This window comes from Pimephales promelas, chromosome 12 (assembly GCF_988280905.1).
Source record: "Pimephales promelas chromosome 12, fPimPro1.hap1.1, whole genome shotgun sequence".
Taxonomy (NCBI): domain Eukaryota; kingdom Metazoa; phylum Chordata; class Actinopteri; order Cypriniformes; family Leuciscidae; genus Pimephales; species Pimephales promelas.
The window spans coordinates 17,316,083-17,334,026 of NC_142780.1; the positions used below are offsets into that span (position 1 = coordinate 17,316,083).

Genomic DNA, 17,944 nt, shown 5'->3' on the forward strand with positions numbered 1-17,944 from the left:
TGTCAGAGCGCCTCCCTCTGCAGTGGGCGGACCGACGGTCAGCGCTGCTGCTGTTTGGGACACAGACAGTCTCACGGAAAACATGGCGGAGGCTGCGGCGGTCCCTCTGCATCGCTTCTTCTGTCACTGTTGTAAAGGTGAAGTGAGCCCCAAACTGCCGGTGAGTCCGTGTCGCCTGTAACACACAGTCAGTTCATCTAAGTGGGATTCTGTAGTGCCGTTGTCGCTCTGGCAGGTTTCGCTGTTGTGCTAAAGTTAGCATGTTAGCAGTGTATCAACCTGATGTAGGCGAAGGGCCTGCCATGGCTTGTTGTTTGTTGTTTGTTGTTGTAACAACACTACAAAATTAAGTATTTAACGTTATCGATAACCAGCATTACTAAACGTAATACTGGTGCTCGTGACAGTTACTCAATGAGAAAATTAACGTGTTGTCTTCAACACAAATGCTACACTCATGTCTTGTCTTTTTGTTGGTATTGTAACAGCTTTCGTTTAAATAATGACTTTTTAATACATATTAGACTTTAACAAGTGTTCAACTTCCGTTCATGCCGTTACTGTTCAGAAATGTTTACAAAATATCTTTAAATGTACACTCTTATCAAAAGCGAAACTGGAATATGAAATGTTTCTGTTTCTGTTTTACTTAACTTATTTATAATGTCGCAGAATAACTGAACTGTCAATGACTGTTCAATTTCAGCACTTTTCGGTCAGTGTGTCAGTAAATCAATGAGTATGAGTTGTGTGTAATCCCTTGTTTACTGTCCAATACACTTACTGTACTCAGAAGGTGAATCACAACTGCATGAACCTGTTATGATTCTTGATTCTATGATCTTCTTAATGTATATAGTGTGAATGAGTCTGAACAGTGTTCTGAGTTGTACTGCATGTCAAGATAAGTAGCCATTGTCCTCCTTTTGTTGGAGACCCACAGGATGACATGTCTTGACCTCTTCAAATCAGAGAAAAAATAGGGAAGCACCCCTTTGAATCAGACAGCGATTGTTATGACACGCATTACAGGGAGTGTCTCTCATTATGCAGGTCTATTTGCTTCAAAATTCAAATAAATGTGTGTTGTAGTGCTATGCAAATGTGCGTGTCCTCACAAAACCACAGCTATCCCTTTGTTTATTTACAGTGTTGAGGTCAACAGTGTGATTTTTCTGTATTCTGATTCTGCTTGCATTTAGGAGTATATCTGTCCCAGATGTGACTCGGGATTCATCGAGGAGGTTACAGAGGATTCCAGGTGAGTTTTTCAATGGCTGCACTTCCTCATTCGTTGTCTCTTATGGCATGTTGTAACTCCTGCACTGTTTACCATGGCGGCTCTTTCAGTGTCTTCTGGTGTATGTAGATACGTCTATTGTATCACCTGATTCATAGCACCACCAAACGGTGATGTTGTTTATTTTTTTTTAAAATGTTATTGATACATCAAGCATATGATCATTCATAGTTTGTGTCACCATTCTGCCAGCATAACATCAATGATATGAGTTAATTGCTTTTAATTCCAGCTCAGTTTAAGTTTAATTTGTATTATATTGGAATTTATTGGGGAAAGGTTTTAGATCAGTGGTTCTCAATCCTGGTCTTAGATTACTGCTGTGTTGCACATTGTGGATCTCCTTTATCAATACAATTTATTTATATGATTAGGTCTTAAGTAGACATGTGCTGTGTACAAAATCATGTCCTTTTTTAACAGAATGCACTAAATATCAGAACCTCTTTAACATTGCTAAAAGAGACATTGCTGGATATACCACATATCTCATGTTGCAATCATCCACTGACTCTGTTCTTTTGCTTATGATGTACTAACAGCAACCATGAAAATAATTAGCTTGAGTTGTATTCAGCAAGTAATTTCATATAACTAAGTGCCCACAGCACTTAGGTTAGTTAATGAACCAATCTATATTAATTTATTTGAAAATACAATAAAAATGCGAAACTTTAAAAAATGGCAAAAATGCCTACAATAATTTGAATAAACGTATTAAATAGTTTGGTGTAATCTTTTATTATTTCATAGAAGCCTAACCAAGGATTTTTTTTGGTTGACATTTTAAATATTTGAAAAACTGAATGAAAGTCATGTGGTGCAACTGATGTGCATGGAAAAAATATAAAATAATATCTAATATAGACCCTGCCGACCCTCATGACTGTGTGTCAAGGTCAAAAAGTATCCTAAAATATTACATAATTTGACCATTTTCTTACATGACAAGGTTAGTTCAAGTTGTGAAATGTCATGTGCTACAACCCTCCCAAAATCAAATTTAATAAGCAAGGGATAATCCACGGCTAGCTGTGCAATTTAACTGTTTTAATGCCAAGGCGTGGAGGTAAAGAACCACCTGTTGTGAAGCGATTCATATCGTTTAATGCACTGCTTGCCGTGGATTATCCAGCATATTCCATGGTCATTTGACAGTATTGACAACTTAAAGCTGTTATTGATGTTGTTCACTGTGCAATATTTGACTGGAAGGGTTGTCACAGCTCATTAGATCTAGCATTCTGTCTGCTTTCAGTAAGACACAGATACATGGTTTTGCTTTAAGATTAGCCTACATTTATCTGAATGAATGAATTTATAGCATTTATTTGAATTAATTATCAAGGGAAAGAGAGAGAGATGAGATTCCTTTGTGAATTACCTTTGTGTGTGTGTGTGCAGCATCTCTGTCTAGTAACAATGTAGCTGTGAGTTCAATTACTCCAAAACTATCTCTCTTTGCTGAGAAATATAATTTAGTGATTCAGTTTTATTTCTTTGTAAAATCAGTGGTGTTTGTTTGTGCATGTATGAGAGTGGTGTGTTTGTGCGTGCTTCAGTGAAAACCGCACATTAATATAGAACGGAGTGAAACTACCTGTGGATTAAACGGTTTTAATGCACACCTTCCAGCCATTCAGACAGACCATGGTATAAGTAATAATGTTTCTGATTTAATAATTCATGATGCTTTAAAAAATTTGCTTTAAAATTTGCTTTATTTGCTTTAAAAAATAGGGTGTGTAGTACTGTGTACATTTACATGTGTTCAAGATGTAAAGACCTTTTGTTTTTACTTTTCTTAATGGTGACACCACAAAACACTGTAGGGTCACTCAATTGTAACTTGGAAATTGGATAAAGGTTTTTTTGAAACCATCATATTGATACAATAAGTTAATTTCTAAGAACTTGAAACATGAGTTTTAAACTAGATTTATAAAATCGATTATATCGATTATCGACAATGTCAGCTGATGCAGTAGGTTATTTGGGTATTGTTCTTGTTTCACGTTTTATATACTGCTTTTTGCATAGTGGGGATCATGTACTGGTCGGCTTTTAAAGGCTACATAGATGCCTGTGATATTCCACAGTCCTGTTTGTGTAGTTCAGCTGTGCAGCGATTTAAAAACATTACAGTCATTTAATATTTGATTGGTTACTAGTCATAACTAAAGCTCACAAAAAAGACCAGTTTACTTAGCAGCTGCGTTTATCCTAAAAATGCTTTTGTCATTGACTGTCTGGCCACTGTGGAATAGCAAGGCAGCTTCTGACGCAGTCCTCAAATGGGTGAGACATCCAAAATGTGCATTTCCGGATTGAGAAGCACTGGTTTAGAACGACGACTCCCTCACTGTGACAATCAGCTGTACTGCAGTTTATGTTGCCAAGTTCCATGAAACAGCAATATGTTCCCTGGCTATCCCAGTAGCCAGGTCTGACATGAATGTGATTGTTTACTCCTCAGTCTTCTGGACAGTAGTTCAAATAGTCTTGATGACACAGCTTCACAGTTTGCTGAGGTATGTGGACCCCTTCCTTCCACAACATCTTCCCTGTCTTGTGTAGCTGTTGATAAGGAGTTTTTGGATACGTTTGAAGAGGTACATTGTACAGCTCATTCATAACTATCTCTTTCACTCGCTCTTTTTCTGTAGCTATGGCAGCTGTTGTTCGTGGAGAGGCCGTTCAGTCTGGATCTAGAAAGTCCTGACTCTGAGCGGGTCCCTGGAGGGGGTAGTGGCTCTGGGAGTCTCGGAGCCGGACCGTTCGGCGGTTCTGTCCCAGGTGGGCTTAGTGGGACTCTGGGTGGCCCTCTAAGTGTAGCAGAGCACTGGGGTCCCGGTCGTCCTCCTCGCCTGCACACTCAGAGGAGGTACCGATCCAGAGGAAGCAGTCGACCGGATCGCTCTCCCGCTGTCGAGGGGTAAGTTATATATCTTAGTTTTTAAATCTGTGGATGTGTTTTTATTCTCTTAAATTTTTTGCAGGCTGCACTTTTATCTATCAGTTTTTCTTTTGCATTTTAACTAATTCGAACAGCATGAATAGACGGCTTGCTCCGTGAAGACCAAATTATCTCCAATATAGTGGATAGTGCTCATCTAGCTGACAGTTTGCAGATTAATCAAGCTGTTATTATGCATTTTGAGGAATACAGATTAATTTTGTTTGCAAGTACAATGGTGCATAAATATGCAGACACATTGGATAGATTTTTAGAGTAGTCAATGTGCTGCTTGTATAGCATTATATATGTATTTACTGTCCTCTAAAAATAACTCAACATACAGGCAATTTTTGTCAAAATAGCTGGCAACAAAATTGAGTACACCCTAAGTGAACATGTCAATATTTTGTGGGAGCACCATTGTTATCTAGCATTGCCTTTAATCCTCCTGGGCATGGAGTTCACCAGAGCTGCACAGGTTGTTGCTGGGATCCTCTTCAACTCCTCCATAATGACATCACAGAGCTGCTGGCTGTTAGACACACTCCATCACCTTCACCTTCCTCAGCAAGGAAGTTGTCATCTTGGCAGTATGTTTGGGGTCGTTATCATGACATTCGGCTCAGTTTCTGAAGGGAGGGCATCATGTCGCAGTACATGTTGGAATCCATGTTTCCCTCAATAAAGCACAGCTCCCCAGTGCCAGCATGCAGTCCCAGACCATCATGCTACCACCACCATGCTCGACTGTAGCCAAGACACTGTTTTCTTGGTACTCCTTACCAGGGCGTTTGCACACATTCTGGACACCCTCTGAGCCAAATTATCTTATCTTACATGTTTCCAGTAATTCATGCTCTTGAACAGGTTGCTTTTCATCAAACTGTTTGCGGCCTTTCTTGTGAGCCAGCTTCAGAAGAGGCTTCCTTCTGGGACGATGGCCATTGCAAACCGACTTGTTGTGATGACGCACAGCACAAGGACTCGTTTAATTGACCTTTGCGAGGCCTATTTCGAGTGGATCCCGTTCAGGAAAACCTCTGTATGACCCTGGCCTGTACTGTAGCTCAGTTTCAGGGTGTTACCAATCTTCTTATAACCAAGGTCATCTTTGTGGAGAGCAACAATTCTAATTCTCAAATACTTAGAGAGTTCTTTGCCATGAGGTACCATGTTGAACTTTCAGTGGACAGTAAATAAATATATATAATGCTATAGAAGCAGCACATTGACTAGTCTGTAGACCATTTCACAAGATGTAAACAACACTGGTCCAGAAGCACTTCCTGTTTCAGTTTTTTAACACTACATAAAAGCTGGGATAAAATACAACCAACAGAACATTTAAAACTGAATCAAAAAGTTAAACAAACATCTTTAAGATGTTTTCTTTACATGTGAAATAAAGAAAACAGTTACAAACTGAAACAGGAAGTGCTTCTGGACCAGTCTTGTTTACATCTTGTGAAATGGTCTATATACAAGTTTCATTATAGTATTGTCACTTGAGAAGATACTAAAATGTTTGCTGAAATGTGAGGGGTGTACTCACATTCATGAGATGCTGTATGTACACACATTTACTCAAACACACACACACATTACAATTTTATCTCCAATCTACATGCTTGAAGATAGGCACACAATATGCTTTTTTTAATGCCATGATAAAACAAACTCTTTAATGAACATGAAGAAAAAACACTAGTTGAAATAAAATAAAGTGCATTTAATTACAATTTATACAACATTTCTTTAGTATTTATAGGCTATTTGATAGTGTCATTTCTAAATGACAGAATATTTAGATTTCTTTAATATCAAATGAATTCAACTTGGCAAACTGGATATAGGCATAATGATAGGTAAATAAAAAAAATAAACACTACTGGTAATAGACCAAAAACATGAGGTCCACCATAATATTACAAATGGTTTATGTCCCAGTGAGGACATACTGTTTTGTTCAACAATATATGTATTGCTACTTTAAAAAAAATGTTACTGGCAATATTTACATGTAATGTATGCAAGTCAGCTGACTGATTATAACAGCTCATTATTTATGTCAGCAAGAAAATAAAAAAAAATAAGGAAGTTGGCAGAATTCCCCAGTACTAATATCAGTTTCTCAATTATCTCTCTTCTCTACTTCTAGAATAGTACAGCAGTTTCTCGCAGGCCTTTTTGCCAATTCAGGAGTACCAGGTTCTCCTCCGCTGTCATGGTAAAGAAAACATTTTCATTCAGTTTAAATATGGCAAAGCCGGTCATCTTGGTGTACTGTCTGTGTGTGTGTATGCATAATATATTTTAATTTTATTGACTTACTTTCTATATAAGTAAATTAGCTTTTATAGTGGAATTGCATTTTTTTTTTTTTGTAACAAAGTGTTCTCTAATCTCAGTTTAAATCTGGTAAAGCTGGTAATCTTGATGATTGTGTGTGTTAGGACGGGCATGCTGCACTCAAATCCCGGGGACTACGCTTGGGGACAGGGAGGTCTGGATGCAGTCATCACACAGGTAGTTGAGCAGGATGATGCGTGTGCATGTTACATGATCCGTGCCTCGGTGCAAACAAGCTGAACATCTCTGTGTCTCTCTCACTCAGTTACTGGGTCAGTTTGAGAACACTGGTCCTCCTCCTGCTGAGAAAGAGAAAATTTCCTCCCTCCCCACTGTTATCATCACTCAGGAACACACTGGTTAGTCTCTCCTCTCTCTTCCCTTTGGTTTTCTTTGAAACTCGTCGTTTTTCTCTTCAGGGGTCTCGTTTATAAAACTGTGTGTAGGATCCTTACTAAAAATGGCGTACGTAAAAAAAAAATATTCAGACTTATAAAAGCGTGCGTACGTATTCCAGAACTTTATAAATCCCAGACAGCAGAAGATTGTGCTCACATGCGTCTCCTTCCCGAAATAACCATATATGGAGCTTACAATGCCTAGTTTTATCCTCATCTGCATACCATTTGCACATGCTTATTCATCCACATTATACCACAATTAACAGTACAACAAGACATTAGGAAAATAGGAAATATCGATGTGCCGTCACATTACATTAATAAAAAATCATTTAGTAGCCTATCCTTGCCTTGTTTTTGAATAAATAAATAAATAAATCAAGTAGTGTGAAATAAATTTCAGAGAAAGTTTTTCTCAATCTTTTCCTCTGGCCAAATTTATTTTTAATTGATTTATATTTTTAATGGAAACAGGTAGACCGTGTTGTGCATTATTTCCACTAAACTACTTTCTCTGACAATCTGCTATTATCATAAAAAATTATCTCTGTAGTTAAATTATGACTCTGTATTTAAACTATGACATTAAAAGTGTTCAAATGCATTGAATCCACAACAAATATTACTTGATTTCATTTAGTTCAAGTGTTAAACTCCATTATAAGAATGGCATATTTAATCTAAATATTTATATCAGAAGTAAAACATAGTTTAAATAATTATTTATTTAAACTGTTATTGTGAACATGCACTGTTTTTATGATGAGGATTCGTACTGAAGGTTTATGGTTTTACTTCATCTGCTGTTAGATAGGCTATATATGTAGCCTGGCATGCCAGACCTACATCAAGAAGTTAGGTCTGGGAACTCATCATTGACAGGGCTCAATCCGAGGGGCGGGATAAACGGTTGTCTTTGCACGCAATTGGATAGTGTTACAACCAATCAGGGCAACGACGAAGGTGGCGGCTGATTCCCATGCGTTTTCCCACCGGCGGTGAAGTTGATATGTTAAACTTTTACCGTATCCAGTCGGCAAAAAATTAATGGAGTGCCGTTCAAAGCCGAATCGAAAGAGCTGTTCGCCAGCAGCAGCCATTCTTTGTTTTCAAGTAGCAGTGAACCGTCGCAACTCTGTCGTCATTATGTTTAGCCCGCCCGCCGACTCTATACACGATGTGATTGGCCTGACCAGAGTTTGGTTTTTCCAGCTAAAAACGTCTATGGAGAGTTGCTAGACCACACTGGCTGCGAAATATTTTTTGCTGCCGCTAGGGTACGTCTCGATTTCTAGGCTACTATATATATATATATATATATATATATGTCAGTTTCACTAAACTGCCCAACGCGCTCGCTTCAAATAATCAGCTTGGTGAGTGAAATTATATTTGTATTATCTTTCTGTAGAAGTATAAGTTTCTTTAGATTTTCTATCTAAAAGTGACGAAAAAGACATTTAACTCCAGCTCACCATCAGGGTCGCCAAACTGCTCCATCTCCAAAACGTTCATATGCATGGGTCAGAGTTTGCTTGCAAAGTGTGCACATTTTGTCATCAAGTTTGTTTTTATAAATCACAACTAATGCGTCGGAAGTGGCGTACGCCTCTTTCGGGGCCTGTTTTGTGTGTGCAATGGTTATAAATGAGGCCCCTGATCTTTGAGGAGGAACACTGTGTCAGTTATGATGATTTAAGGCTCACAGACTCCGTGGGGGTCATTGACCTACCAGTATGAGCCTTGTGTGGTGATGAATTATAACTCCTATTTAAGGCAACGCTCGTCTAGCGAAATCTCATTATTCTCTCTCTCTCTCCTTCTTCTTGTCTTTATTAGACTGCAATATGGAGTGCCCTGTATGTAAGGAAGACTATACGGTCGGTGAGCCGGTCCGGCAGCTGCCCTGTAACCACTTCTTCCATAGTGACTGCATCGTGCCCTGGCTTGAACTGGTGAGAGAAACAATAGAGAGGAAGGAACAGGACAAAACAAGGGAGAGAATGAGGAAAAGACATAGGAAAGAGTTCAGGAAAGAATTTAGATATGAGAATCTTTTGAAGTAGGTAAACAAATGATGCGGTTATGGAAATGTTCCTAGATGCCTAGCAAGCACAGAGTTTTCTGGAAAGCAGTTTATGTTGTGTACAATGATCTGATAAATAGAATTAAAACATTTGAATAGTTTTGTATTAAGAGACTGGTCTCGACTTAATTTGTACTCGTTCCCGTCTCAGTCTCAGACTAAGAGGACTCAGGATTTAATTTCATGACCAGTCAAGACCACAAGTTGGGGATGTTGCTAAATAACTGGTGCATTGTCTGATTTATTTATTACCACTTCACTTAATGAGATTGGATGTAAAACCTCCTGCTTTAAATGCTATTAATAACAAATCTAATTTGATTATTAGATCCAATCTAACGTCAGACTCTGTTGGAATAAAGTTTTTTTCACTTGAGAGCTTTCATTTGTTTATTACTAATAATCACTGACATACCCTTCTCTCTTCTTCCTCCCTGAAGCATGACACGTGTCCTGTGTGCAGGAAGAGCCTGAATGGAGATGAAAGCGGCACTCAGTCCTCGTCAGAGCCTTCCTCCTTAAACACTGATCCTCGCACACCAGAGAGATGGTCCTTCTGAAACACACACACACACACACACACACTTCCGCCCGTCTCATCCGAGCTCTGTCTTAACCCAAGCTTGTTTGTCAGTCTTTCCTTTTTGTCAATACTTTTGTGTTCATCCTACCATGATGGTATATTTTTACTATGGTTTAATTACTTATTTCTCTAACACAGTCCTTCTGAGTTGTGTCTATGCCAATGTATCTATATCTTACCCATATTGATTCCTTCCAGTTTTCTGCACAGCATTTTCTTCAGTTTATCCTTTCTTATTCCTCCCCCGGGTGAACAAACAAACATTGCAGGATGAGGGTAGGGTCGGGCACATATTGTTGCTGTAGCAACACAACTCCCAACCCACATTTAGATCATACAGTGTTTGGTTTCCCAGAGATGAGCTGTACTCCCCAGATAGCGCCTCTTACCGTTCAATGTGAATTTTCTTTGGGATGGGGTGGCGTGTCTTTGCAGTTGATAAAACGTCGCTTTAGGCCCACAGGCCTTTCGTTGTTCTTGCATCCTTTTTTTTTTCTCAACTTGTCCAGGGGATCATGAAGTTTTGTCTCTCTCCCCTCCATCTCTGGTGTGTATATATCACAAACCCATCAATGTCATTCAGATTAATTTGATTTAAATCTTTTCACTCTCATTTCTATTACAGTTTTTTTCTAATGTAAATAATTTTAGTTGGAAGACTCATTTAAGGAAGACAAAAAAACATTGATGATGAAAATGACAATGAATCGCTAAATATTAAAGTATATAAATATATATTATATGATGTGTATGACCACGATGTATTAATAAAAAAACTGAATAAAAAAAACAGGAAACATGTTAATCTTGCTATGACACAGGCAAACAACAAAAGCATTCAGACATTCATATTGATTTATTTTTTTTACATGTGTATTCTCAGAAAAAAATAGGCTGTGATAAGTTGTTTGATTCATTTTAATTCATAATATCTTCAGTGCAAGAAATTTTATACATCAAGTTTTTTCCAGGGAAGTTTTTTTTTTTTTTTTTTGCTATAACATGACCCAATTACATCATGCTTTTTATTGCCTCTAAAACTTATAAATCACTATTACTGACTAATACTAATATTAATGCTGACTCTATTGAAATGATTTCTTTTTATGCAGTCATTTGAAATGTTAAAGGCTTTAAAGCATGATTTGAGTTAACATTAAAGGGTTAGTTCACCCAAAAATGAAAATTAAGTCATTAATTACTCACCCCCATGCTGTACCAACCCCGCTTTGTGCGAAAAAACAAACAAAAATAACGAGTTTATTCGACTATTTTTTTCTTCCTTGTAGGCCAGAACGAGACTTCCTTATAGATTTCCACGACGCATGCGCGAGAATTGCGATCTGAAGTGGTGTAAGCTGGTGTACGCAGATCGCAAATCTCGCGCATGCGTCGTGGAAATCTATAAGGAAGTCTCGTTCTGGCCTACAAGGAAGAAAAAAATAGTCGAATAAACTCGTTATTTTTGTTTGTTTTTTCGCACAAAAAGTATTCGCGTCGCTTGATAAACATATAGTTGAGCCACGGTAGTCACTTGGGATATTTAAACATTTTCTTCATTCACTTTCTGGGCCGTCAAGAGGCAGTCCCTTAGGAGCCAATGTGGTAGTTATACAGCTCTCAAATTTAATCAAAAATATCTTCATTTGTGTTCCGAAGACGAACGAAGGTCTTACGGGGTTGGTACAGCATGGGGGTGAGTAATTAATGACTTAATTTTCATTTTTGGGTGAACTAACCCTTTAAGGTGCATATATGTGGGTTATTGACCCAGCCAGTCAACGTCTGCTCCACAGTAGTGTGAGGATGGAGTGAGGTGAAGCACTTCCTGGTAAAAAGCCCAGAGTTTGATCCCAAACTTCAAACTGCACCTCCTCTTCAGACCTGAAGTTTCAGAAACATTTTATATTAAACTGAATTCATGTAATGACTGCTACGTAACAACACCAGTTGAGTGTAAATGATGAAATCCCAGTCTTTTACCTGTTGAGAATGATGAACACTGCTGAGGAATCAGGTCTGATATAGGCAGATATTTCCAGGCCAGTGTGTTGACTGAAGGATACGCCCACTCTCTGTGACTCCTCCAAAACGAACTTGCTGTCAGTTTTAAAAGCACAAAAACTTAAAAGTTGAGACCCAAAAAATGCCGTATTTGGATTATATGATTTAGATTTAGAAAATATTGTGTCAAATATGACACACAAAAAGTCAAGTGCCTACTTCCATGTTTGCAATTAAAATACGGCATTGGCAACATTTAAGAGCCAAATCTGAACATTAGATGGCATTTTTGTGCAAGAGCTGAATTCTGCCCGAGTTTAAATGAGTCGAACCTGAAGTGGGCCATGCTGTAGAAGGTGGGCTGCTTGTAGAAGACATCTTTGCTTGGGTCCACAATAATGGGGCTGTCCACAAAGTTCTTAACCCAATTTGGCCCTCCATGCTGATTAAGGGCCAAGTTCCAGTCTGTCCAACCGGTCACATAGTTATTCATGTCCTAAATAAGGAGAAAATTGGAGAGAAAAGTTACATTATGTAATAATTTTTAAATAATTACATATAAAAATGTCTATATATTATATTGCAGCCACTATGTACATTAGTGGCAATGCAGCCTCAACACAAAATATTTTAATATCCACCACAATCAGTATATCTGTATTATGTAATATGCACTCACCTACAGGATTATTAGGAACACCATACTAATACTGTGTTTGACCCCCTTTCACCTTCAGAACTGCCTTAATTCTACGTGGCATTGATTCAACAAGGTGCTGAAAGCATTCTTTAGAAATGTTGGCCCATATTGATAGGATAGCATCTTGCAGTTGATGGAGATTTGTGGGATGCACATCCAGGGCATGAAGCTCCCGTTCCACCACATCCCAAAGATGCTCTATTGGGTTGAGATCTGGTGACTGTGGGGGACATTTTATTACAGTGAACTCATTTGTCATGTTCAAGAAACCAATTTGAAATGATTCGAGCTTTGTGACATGGAGCATTATCCTGCTGGAAGTAGCCACCAGAGGACATGGTGTACATGGTGGCCATAAAGGGATGGACATGGTCAGAAACAATGCTCAGGTAGACCGTGGCATTTAAACGATGCCTAATTGGCACTAAGGGGCCTAAAGTGTGCTAAGAAAACATCCCCCACACCATTACACCACCACCACCAGCCTGCACAGTGGTAACAAGGCATGATGGATCCATGTCAAATTCTGACTCTACCATCCGAATGTCTCAGCAGAAATCGAGACTCATCGGACCAGGCAACATTTTTCCAGTCTTCAACTGTCCAATTTTGGTGAGCTTTTGCAAATTGTAGCCTCTTTTTCCTATTTGTAGTGGAGATGAGTGGTACCCTGTGGGGTCTTCTGCTGTTGTAGCCCATCCGCCTCAAAGTTGTGTGTTTTGTGGCTTCACAAATGCTTTGCTGCATACCTCGGTTGTAACGAGTGGTTATTTCAGTTAAAGTTGCTCTTCTATCAGCTCTTCTATCAGTCGGCCCATTCTCCGCTGACCTCTAGCATCAACAAGGCATTTTCTGCCACATACTGGATGTTTTTCCCTTTTCACACCATTCTTCGTAAACACTAGAATTGGTCAGTAACTGAGCAGATTGTGAAATACTCAGACCGGCCCATCTGGCACCAACAACCATGCCACCTTAAATCACCTTTCTTTCCCATTCTGACATTCAGTTTGGAGTTCAGGAGATTGTCTTGACCAGGACCACACCCCTAAATGCATTGAAGCAATTGCCGTTGATTGCATTAATGAGAATTTGAACAGGTGTTCCTAACAATCCTTTAGGTGAGTGTAGTGTACGTTTCCTTAATCAAAAATGTCCATTAACTTCAGCATTGCTATTTCGAAGTGATTTTCATAATTTTGACAGGTAATAAATTGTATTTACCTGTGAAACCAAACCTGGAAAGAAGAGACGTTAGGATTGAGGAGAACATTTTGAAGTTCTTTGTGCATTCCAGTGAATTAATGGGATATATTGTAAACTAAATCGGGAGAACAGACCACAAATGTGCAGTCTATGTTGTCATTTTTTCATACTATTACAGCGAAATGCAAAGCGAAAAAAGAAAATTATCACGAGGAAACTAAATGCAGCAACTGAAACAAGCTCTTGCCATAGATATTCTTGCTCTAACATCTCACGTTAAAATACCAAGTGTTACGTTATTCTCATGATGTCTGAAAATAAACAATGAAGGATTCAGACAAACTGACAGATCAGCTTCATTTATAAGGCAATCTTATGATCTGAAATTATTCGTTTCAGTGTTTTTAAATGGAAGATCCCCAAACCAGATGTGCCACCCATAATTCAAAACGCAGTAAACTCGTCAGGAATAAGGTGGATAGGTTTTAAAATCCTGATTAAGAGGGGGAAGGAAAAGGCTTAAATATAATTCAATATTAAATAATAATGTTAAAATACTCTACAGGTAAGGTATTTAATATGTAAATCCTCAATCAAGATTATGTTATTATATAGTATATAATAATTTTGTTCTACATTGATAAAGTACCTGTATGATGTCATGTGCATAGTCCTCTGCTCTGTCCCAGCTGCCCAGACGCACACCATGATCCCCCGGTTTCCATCCAGAACACGCCTCAGTTGCAAACAGGAAGTACTCTGGGTAGAGGTGGTGTGTGGTTGACAGGGTGATGTCAGGTGGTGCAAGACGGTCCAGGTACCAGTGAACACCAATGCCGTGTATATAACGTGCTGCTTGCACGTCACTCAGAACCTACAACAGGGAAGAGAAGTCGACTCCATCATCTGCATCTTAATGAACATCTTCCTATCCCTCTTTTTGTCCACCCAACATTTACCACTTTGGCCCAGTGTGGAAGCAGAAGTCGATTGTCATCGAGGATTATAAGGCGGGTCTTGGGAAAGGATGAGGAATGGAGTGCTGGACCCAAATCCAGGGCAATCCAGTCACGCTGTGTCTCCGGAGTAAAACCCAAAGCCTGAAAACTGTAATTTGTCACTTGGCCTGCAGTGGGCTCATTCCCTGACGTCAACCCCCAGAATGAAAGATTATATTTCCCATACTCCTCTAGAAATCTGAATAGGGCACATAAAAGCCATTGTTAAAAGGATAAAAATGTGAAAATTACTATAATGAAAAACAATATTAAAGTTCATGTAGTTCAGATATGTGTGCACCTAATGTAGTACTGAGCCCAGGTCTTGTGCTCTTTGCCTCCAGGCTTGCCTTTGAGTGAGCCCTTCCCAGTCAGTTTGCCATTGGTCTTCAGCCAGGCAGGGGCGCTCCAGGCACTGGCAAACAGATTGAGAGGCTGCGCAGAGAGAGCCTGTGCCCGCTGCAACAGGGGAATCTGCGGGAGAAAGATTCAATTAATCAGAATATGACTGTGGTGTTGTGTTGTGATTAGAGGTGTGCATTATGTATCGTCTACAGTAATTTTGTGATTGTTGTTTTAACGACGTGCAAGTAGACATTATTGAGTCTTTTGCAAGATGTAAACAACACTTGTCCAGAAACACTTCCTGTTTCTGTATTTCAAATGTAAAGAAAACATCTTAAAGCTGTGTGTTTAACTTTTTGATTCAGTTGTAAATGTTCTGCTGGTTGTATTTTATTCCAACGCTTATGTAGTTTTAAAAAACTGAAACAGGAAGTGCTTCTGGACCAGTGTTGTTTACATCTCGCAAAATGGTCTATAGGGTCAAAATCGCACCTTGAGAGACCCAAGCATTTAGACTGAACGTGGTGTAAACTAGAATCCATTTACAATGCCAACGAAAATAGTTCAACAGAACCGCTGCATATCTCAAAGCAACACACAGGGGAGTACATTACTGAATGAATCTATGTTTTTGAATTAATCGATTGAGAGAAAGATTCAATAATCACTTCTAAAGCACTTGCTTATTTTCCAAATTAATCAGCCATTTTGAAATAATCAGTTGAAAGAAAGATTTAATTGGTACTGGTGGTTTTAGGGCAATTCTATGGCAGTTTTTAGGCAAAATTTGTGATGATGTGTTTCTGTTTGTGTATGATACCTTCATGTGAATATCCTCTTTGGCCAGGGTGAAGTTCTGGAGATCGTAGTCCCCTGGAGTGTCAGCGTATGTGTAAAGGCGAGTTGAAAAATCACAACTGGCCACTGGCACTCTCACGAAACGGTACTCAATACCTGTGACAGACAGGGATGTGCACCATTCAGAACTCAGAATGCTAAACACATTTTCATTCTCGGTCACTCTCACCATCTGGGGAGAAGTACTGTCTGAGCAGCTGGTCCTGAGCTCCAGAGGACAGAGACAGAATATTCATAGCTGCCGCATCTGTCATGGCTCCCCCAAATCCTTTAATGCGCTGGTACTTCTGACTGGGATTCAGAGTGATTCTGAGAGCTAAGATTCATAAGAGAATGAAGAGAGGGGTTCAGCATTTGACATGATATTAAACAAATATATTTATATATTTAATAGTTCTTCCTCTACTTTCCTTAAAATCACCATGAAATAAAAACTGACAATTCTTATTTTTGATGGAATACTGCAGTATTTATTATAAGATTCTGTGTTTTTTACATTTCATGTGCTTTTGTAATCTTCAATTAAAAAAAAAAAACTTCCCCTCCCTCTTGCAGCAACATTTCTTCTTTTCTCTGATGACGTCGTGTTTACTGGCGTGAGGTCGGGGGAACCTGTCACTCACATGACATCACAGTAATAGAAAACTGGACTCTTTCTGTGTGACAAATGTATTCTTTTGATATGATGGTCAAATAAATGTAACCATACAATAATTTTAACTTTTATTGATTCAATTATTTTCTGGAAATGAAAATACTCAATCTACTCAATTCTCATCTTTTTGAAAGTCCAAGCAACCAAAACGTTCATTCACATTTAAAAAAATGAATGCAAATAGAGTTAATCAAATATGGTAAACAAGCTCAAAAGAACAAGCTTGATGCAAGAACCAACTTGGTTTATTCTCTTACATCAAACAATCATGGTTGAGCTTCAGTGTTTACCATTTTTTATTAACTATGTTTACATCTGAATGAATTAATTAAATCTGTTTACCGTATAATGTGATCATGTATCTTCAGAAGTATCTTCATATGGATTACTTGTACAATTAAATCTGTTTACCGTATAATATGATCATGCATCTCTCTTTTTGCACTTTTTGATGTGTTTAACTTGTGGACTCTCAATGGATGGAAAAAAATATCTTTTGTTTGAAATGAGGGTAGGGCGGTATTTGATTTTGTCCATCAGGAATTCATTGGATGGTTGAGGTTTGCCATTGCATCTCATGTGAGTGACAGGTTGTCCAGTCCAGCCCTAACGCCAGTAAACACGTCATCAGAAAATAGATTGCGTGGCAAAAGGGAGGGAGGTGTAATTTTGATTAAAGTTTACGAATGCACATGAATTTAAAACGATGGGAAAAGAAAAAATCACTAATAAAAACTGCTGCAATATATTTAGATGTTGTCCAGTTTGATTTCATGGTAACTTTAAGAGCACTCACCTGCACCTGTGCTGTTTTTCTGGAACTGGCCTTGACTCCTCACGAGTCTGCTGCCAGTTTTACTGCTGACATATGACAAGAACTGACCGGGATCTGGCAACACAACCCGGCCAACCGAGTCGCAGTTTGTCGCATTGCACGCGCACACAACAGAACCATAACCGAAATTCAGTGCTTGACAGTCGGTACTGTCAGCTGGACAGGGTGACACAAACAAGCAGATACATATGATAAAGACAGCAGTAGTTTAACACATTTCATATATCACTTATCTGTTTATATTTAGATAATAAACACACCTCTTGCTATATTGATTAATCCAGTAAACAGAATGAAAATAGCGGTTTCTTTCATTCTGTCGAGATGATGCCGATATTCTTGTTACATATAGCCTAACTAAACAACAACAACGCCTATTCAAATATTTAATCAGGTTCCCACGACCTATCATCAGCAGACAGCCCCCTCTGTGTATTTAAAGTTTGTCCGAAGCCTAAAAACGGAAATATTAATATGATTACTGTCCTCTAAATGCAGTTTAAAAGACAATTTTCTTCTCTTTTTATACTGTGTCTGAGCTGTAAACAATCAATCACGCACCACGCGCCAGAGTTCCGGGTGAGGCAGCGTCCACATGACCATTTTCTTCATCACGTGACTTCCAACAACAACCAGAGCCATGTATTCAGACAACAACGTTTATC

At 38.7% G+C, this 17,944-nt stretch overlaps 2 protein-coding genes across 2 annotated transcripts; one reads left to right on the top strand and one right to left on the bottom strand.

Annotated features, from left to right (window-relative positions):
* Window positions 1-22: 22 nt before the first annotated feature.
* On the top strand, window positions 23-10,439 carry rnf115a (ring finger protein 115a). The gene is made up of 9 exons (XM_039680158.2): window positions 23-160; window positions 1,203-1,261; window positions 3,777-3,831; window positions 3,967-4,235; window positions 6,418-6,486; window positions 6,713-6,785; window positions 6,874-6,967; window positions 8,849-8,964; window positions 9,536-10,439. Exons 1-9 carry the CDS (start codon window positions 83-85, stop codon window positions 9,653-9,655), a joined length of 933 nt encoding a protein of 310 aa, XP_039536092.2. The 5' UTR covers window positions 23-82; the 3' UTR covers window positions 9,656-10,439.
* Window positions 10,440-10,578: 139 nt separating this feature from the next.
* gba1 (glucosylceramidase beta 1) lies at window positions 10,579-17,871 on the bottom strand. The gene is made up of 10 exons (XM_039680145.2): window positions 17,540-17,871; window positions 17,241-17,435; window positions 15,959-16,105; window positions 15,752-15,885; window positions 14,888-15,060; window positions 14,548-14,785; window positions 14,238-14,462; window positions 12,015-12,178; window positions 11,662-11,778; window positions 10,579-11,562 (listed from the first exon to the last, which is right to left on the bottom strand). Exons 1-10 carry the CDS (start codon window positions 17,592-17,594, stop codon window positions 11,457-11,459), a joined length of 1,554 nt encoding a protein of 517 aa, XP_039536079.2. The 5' UTR covers window positions 17,595-17,871; the 3' UTR covers window positions 10,579-11,456.
* Between the last annotated feature and the right edge of the window lie 73 nt (window positions 17,872-17,944).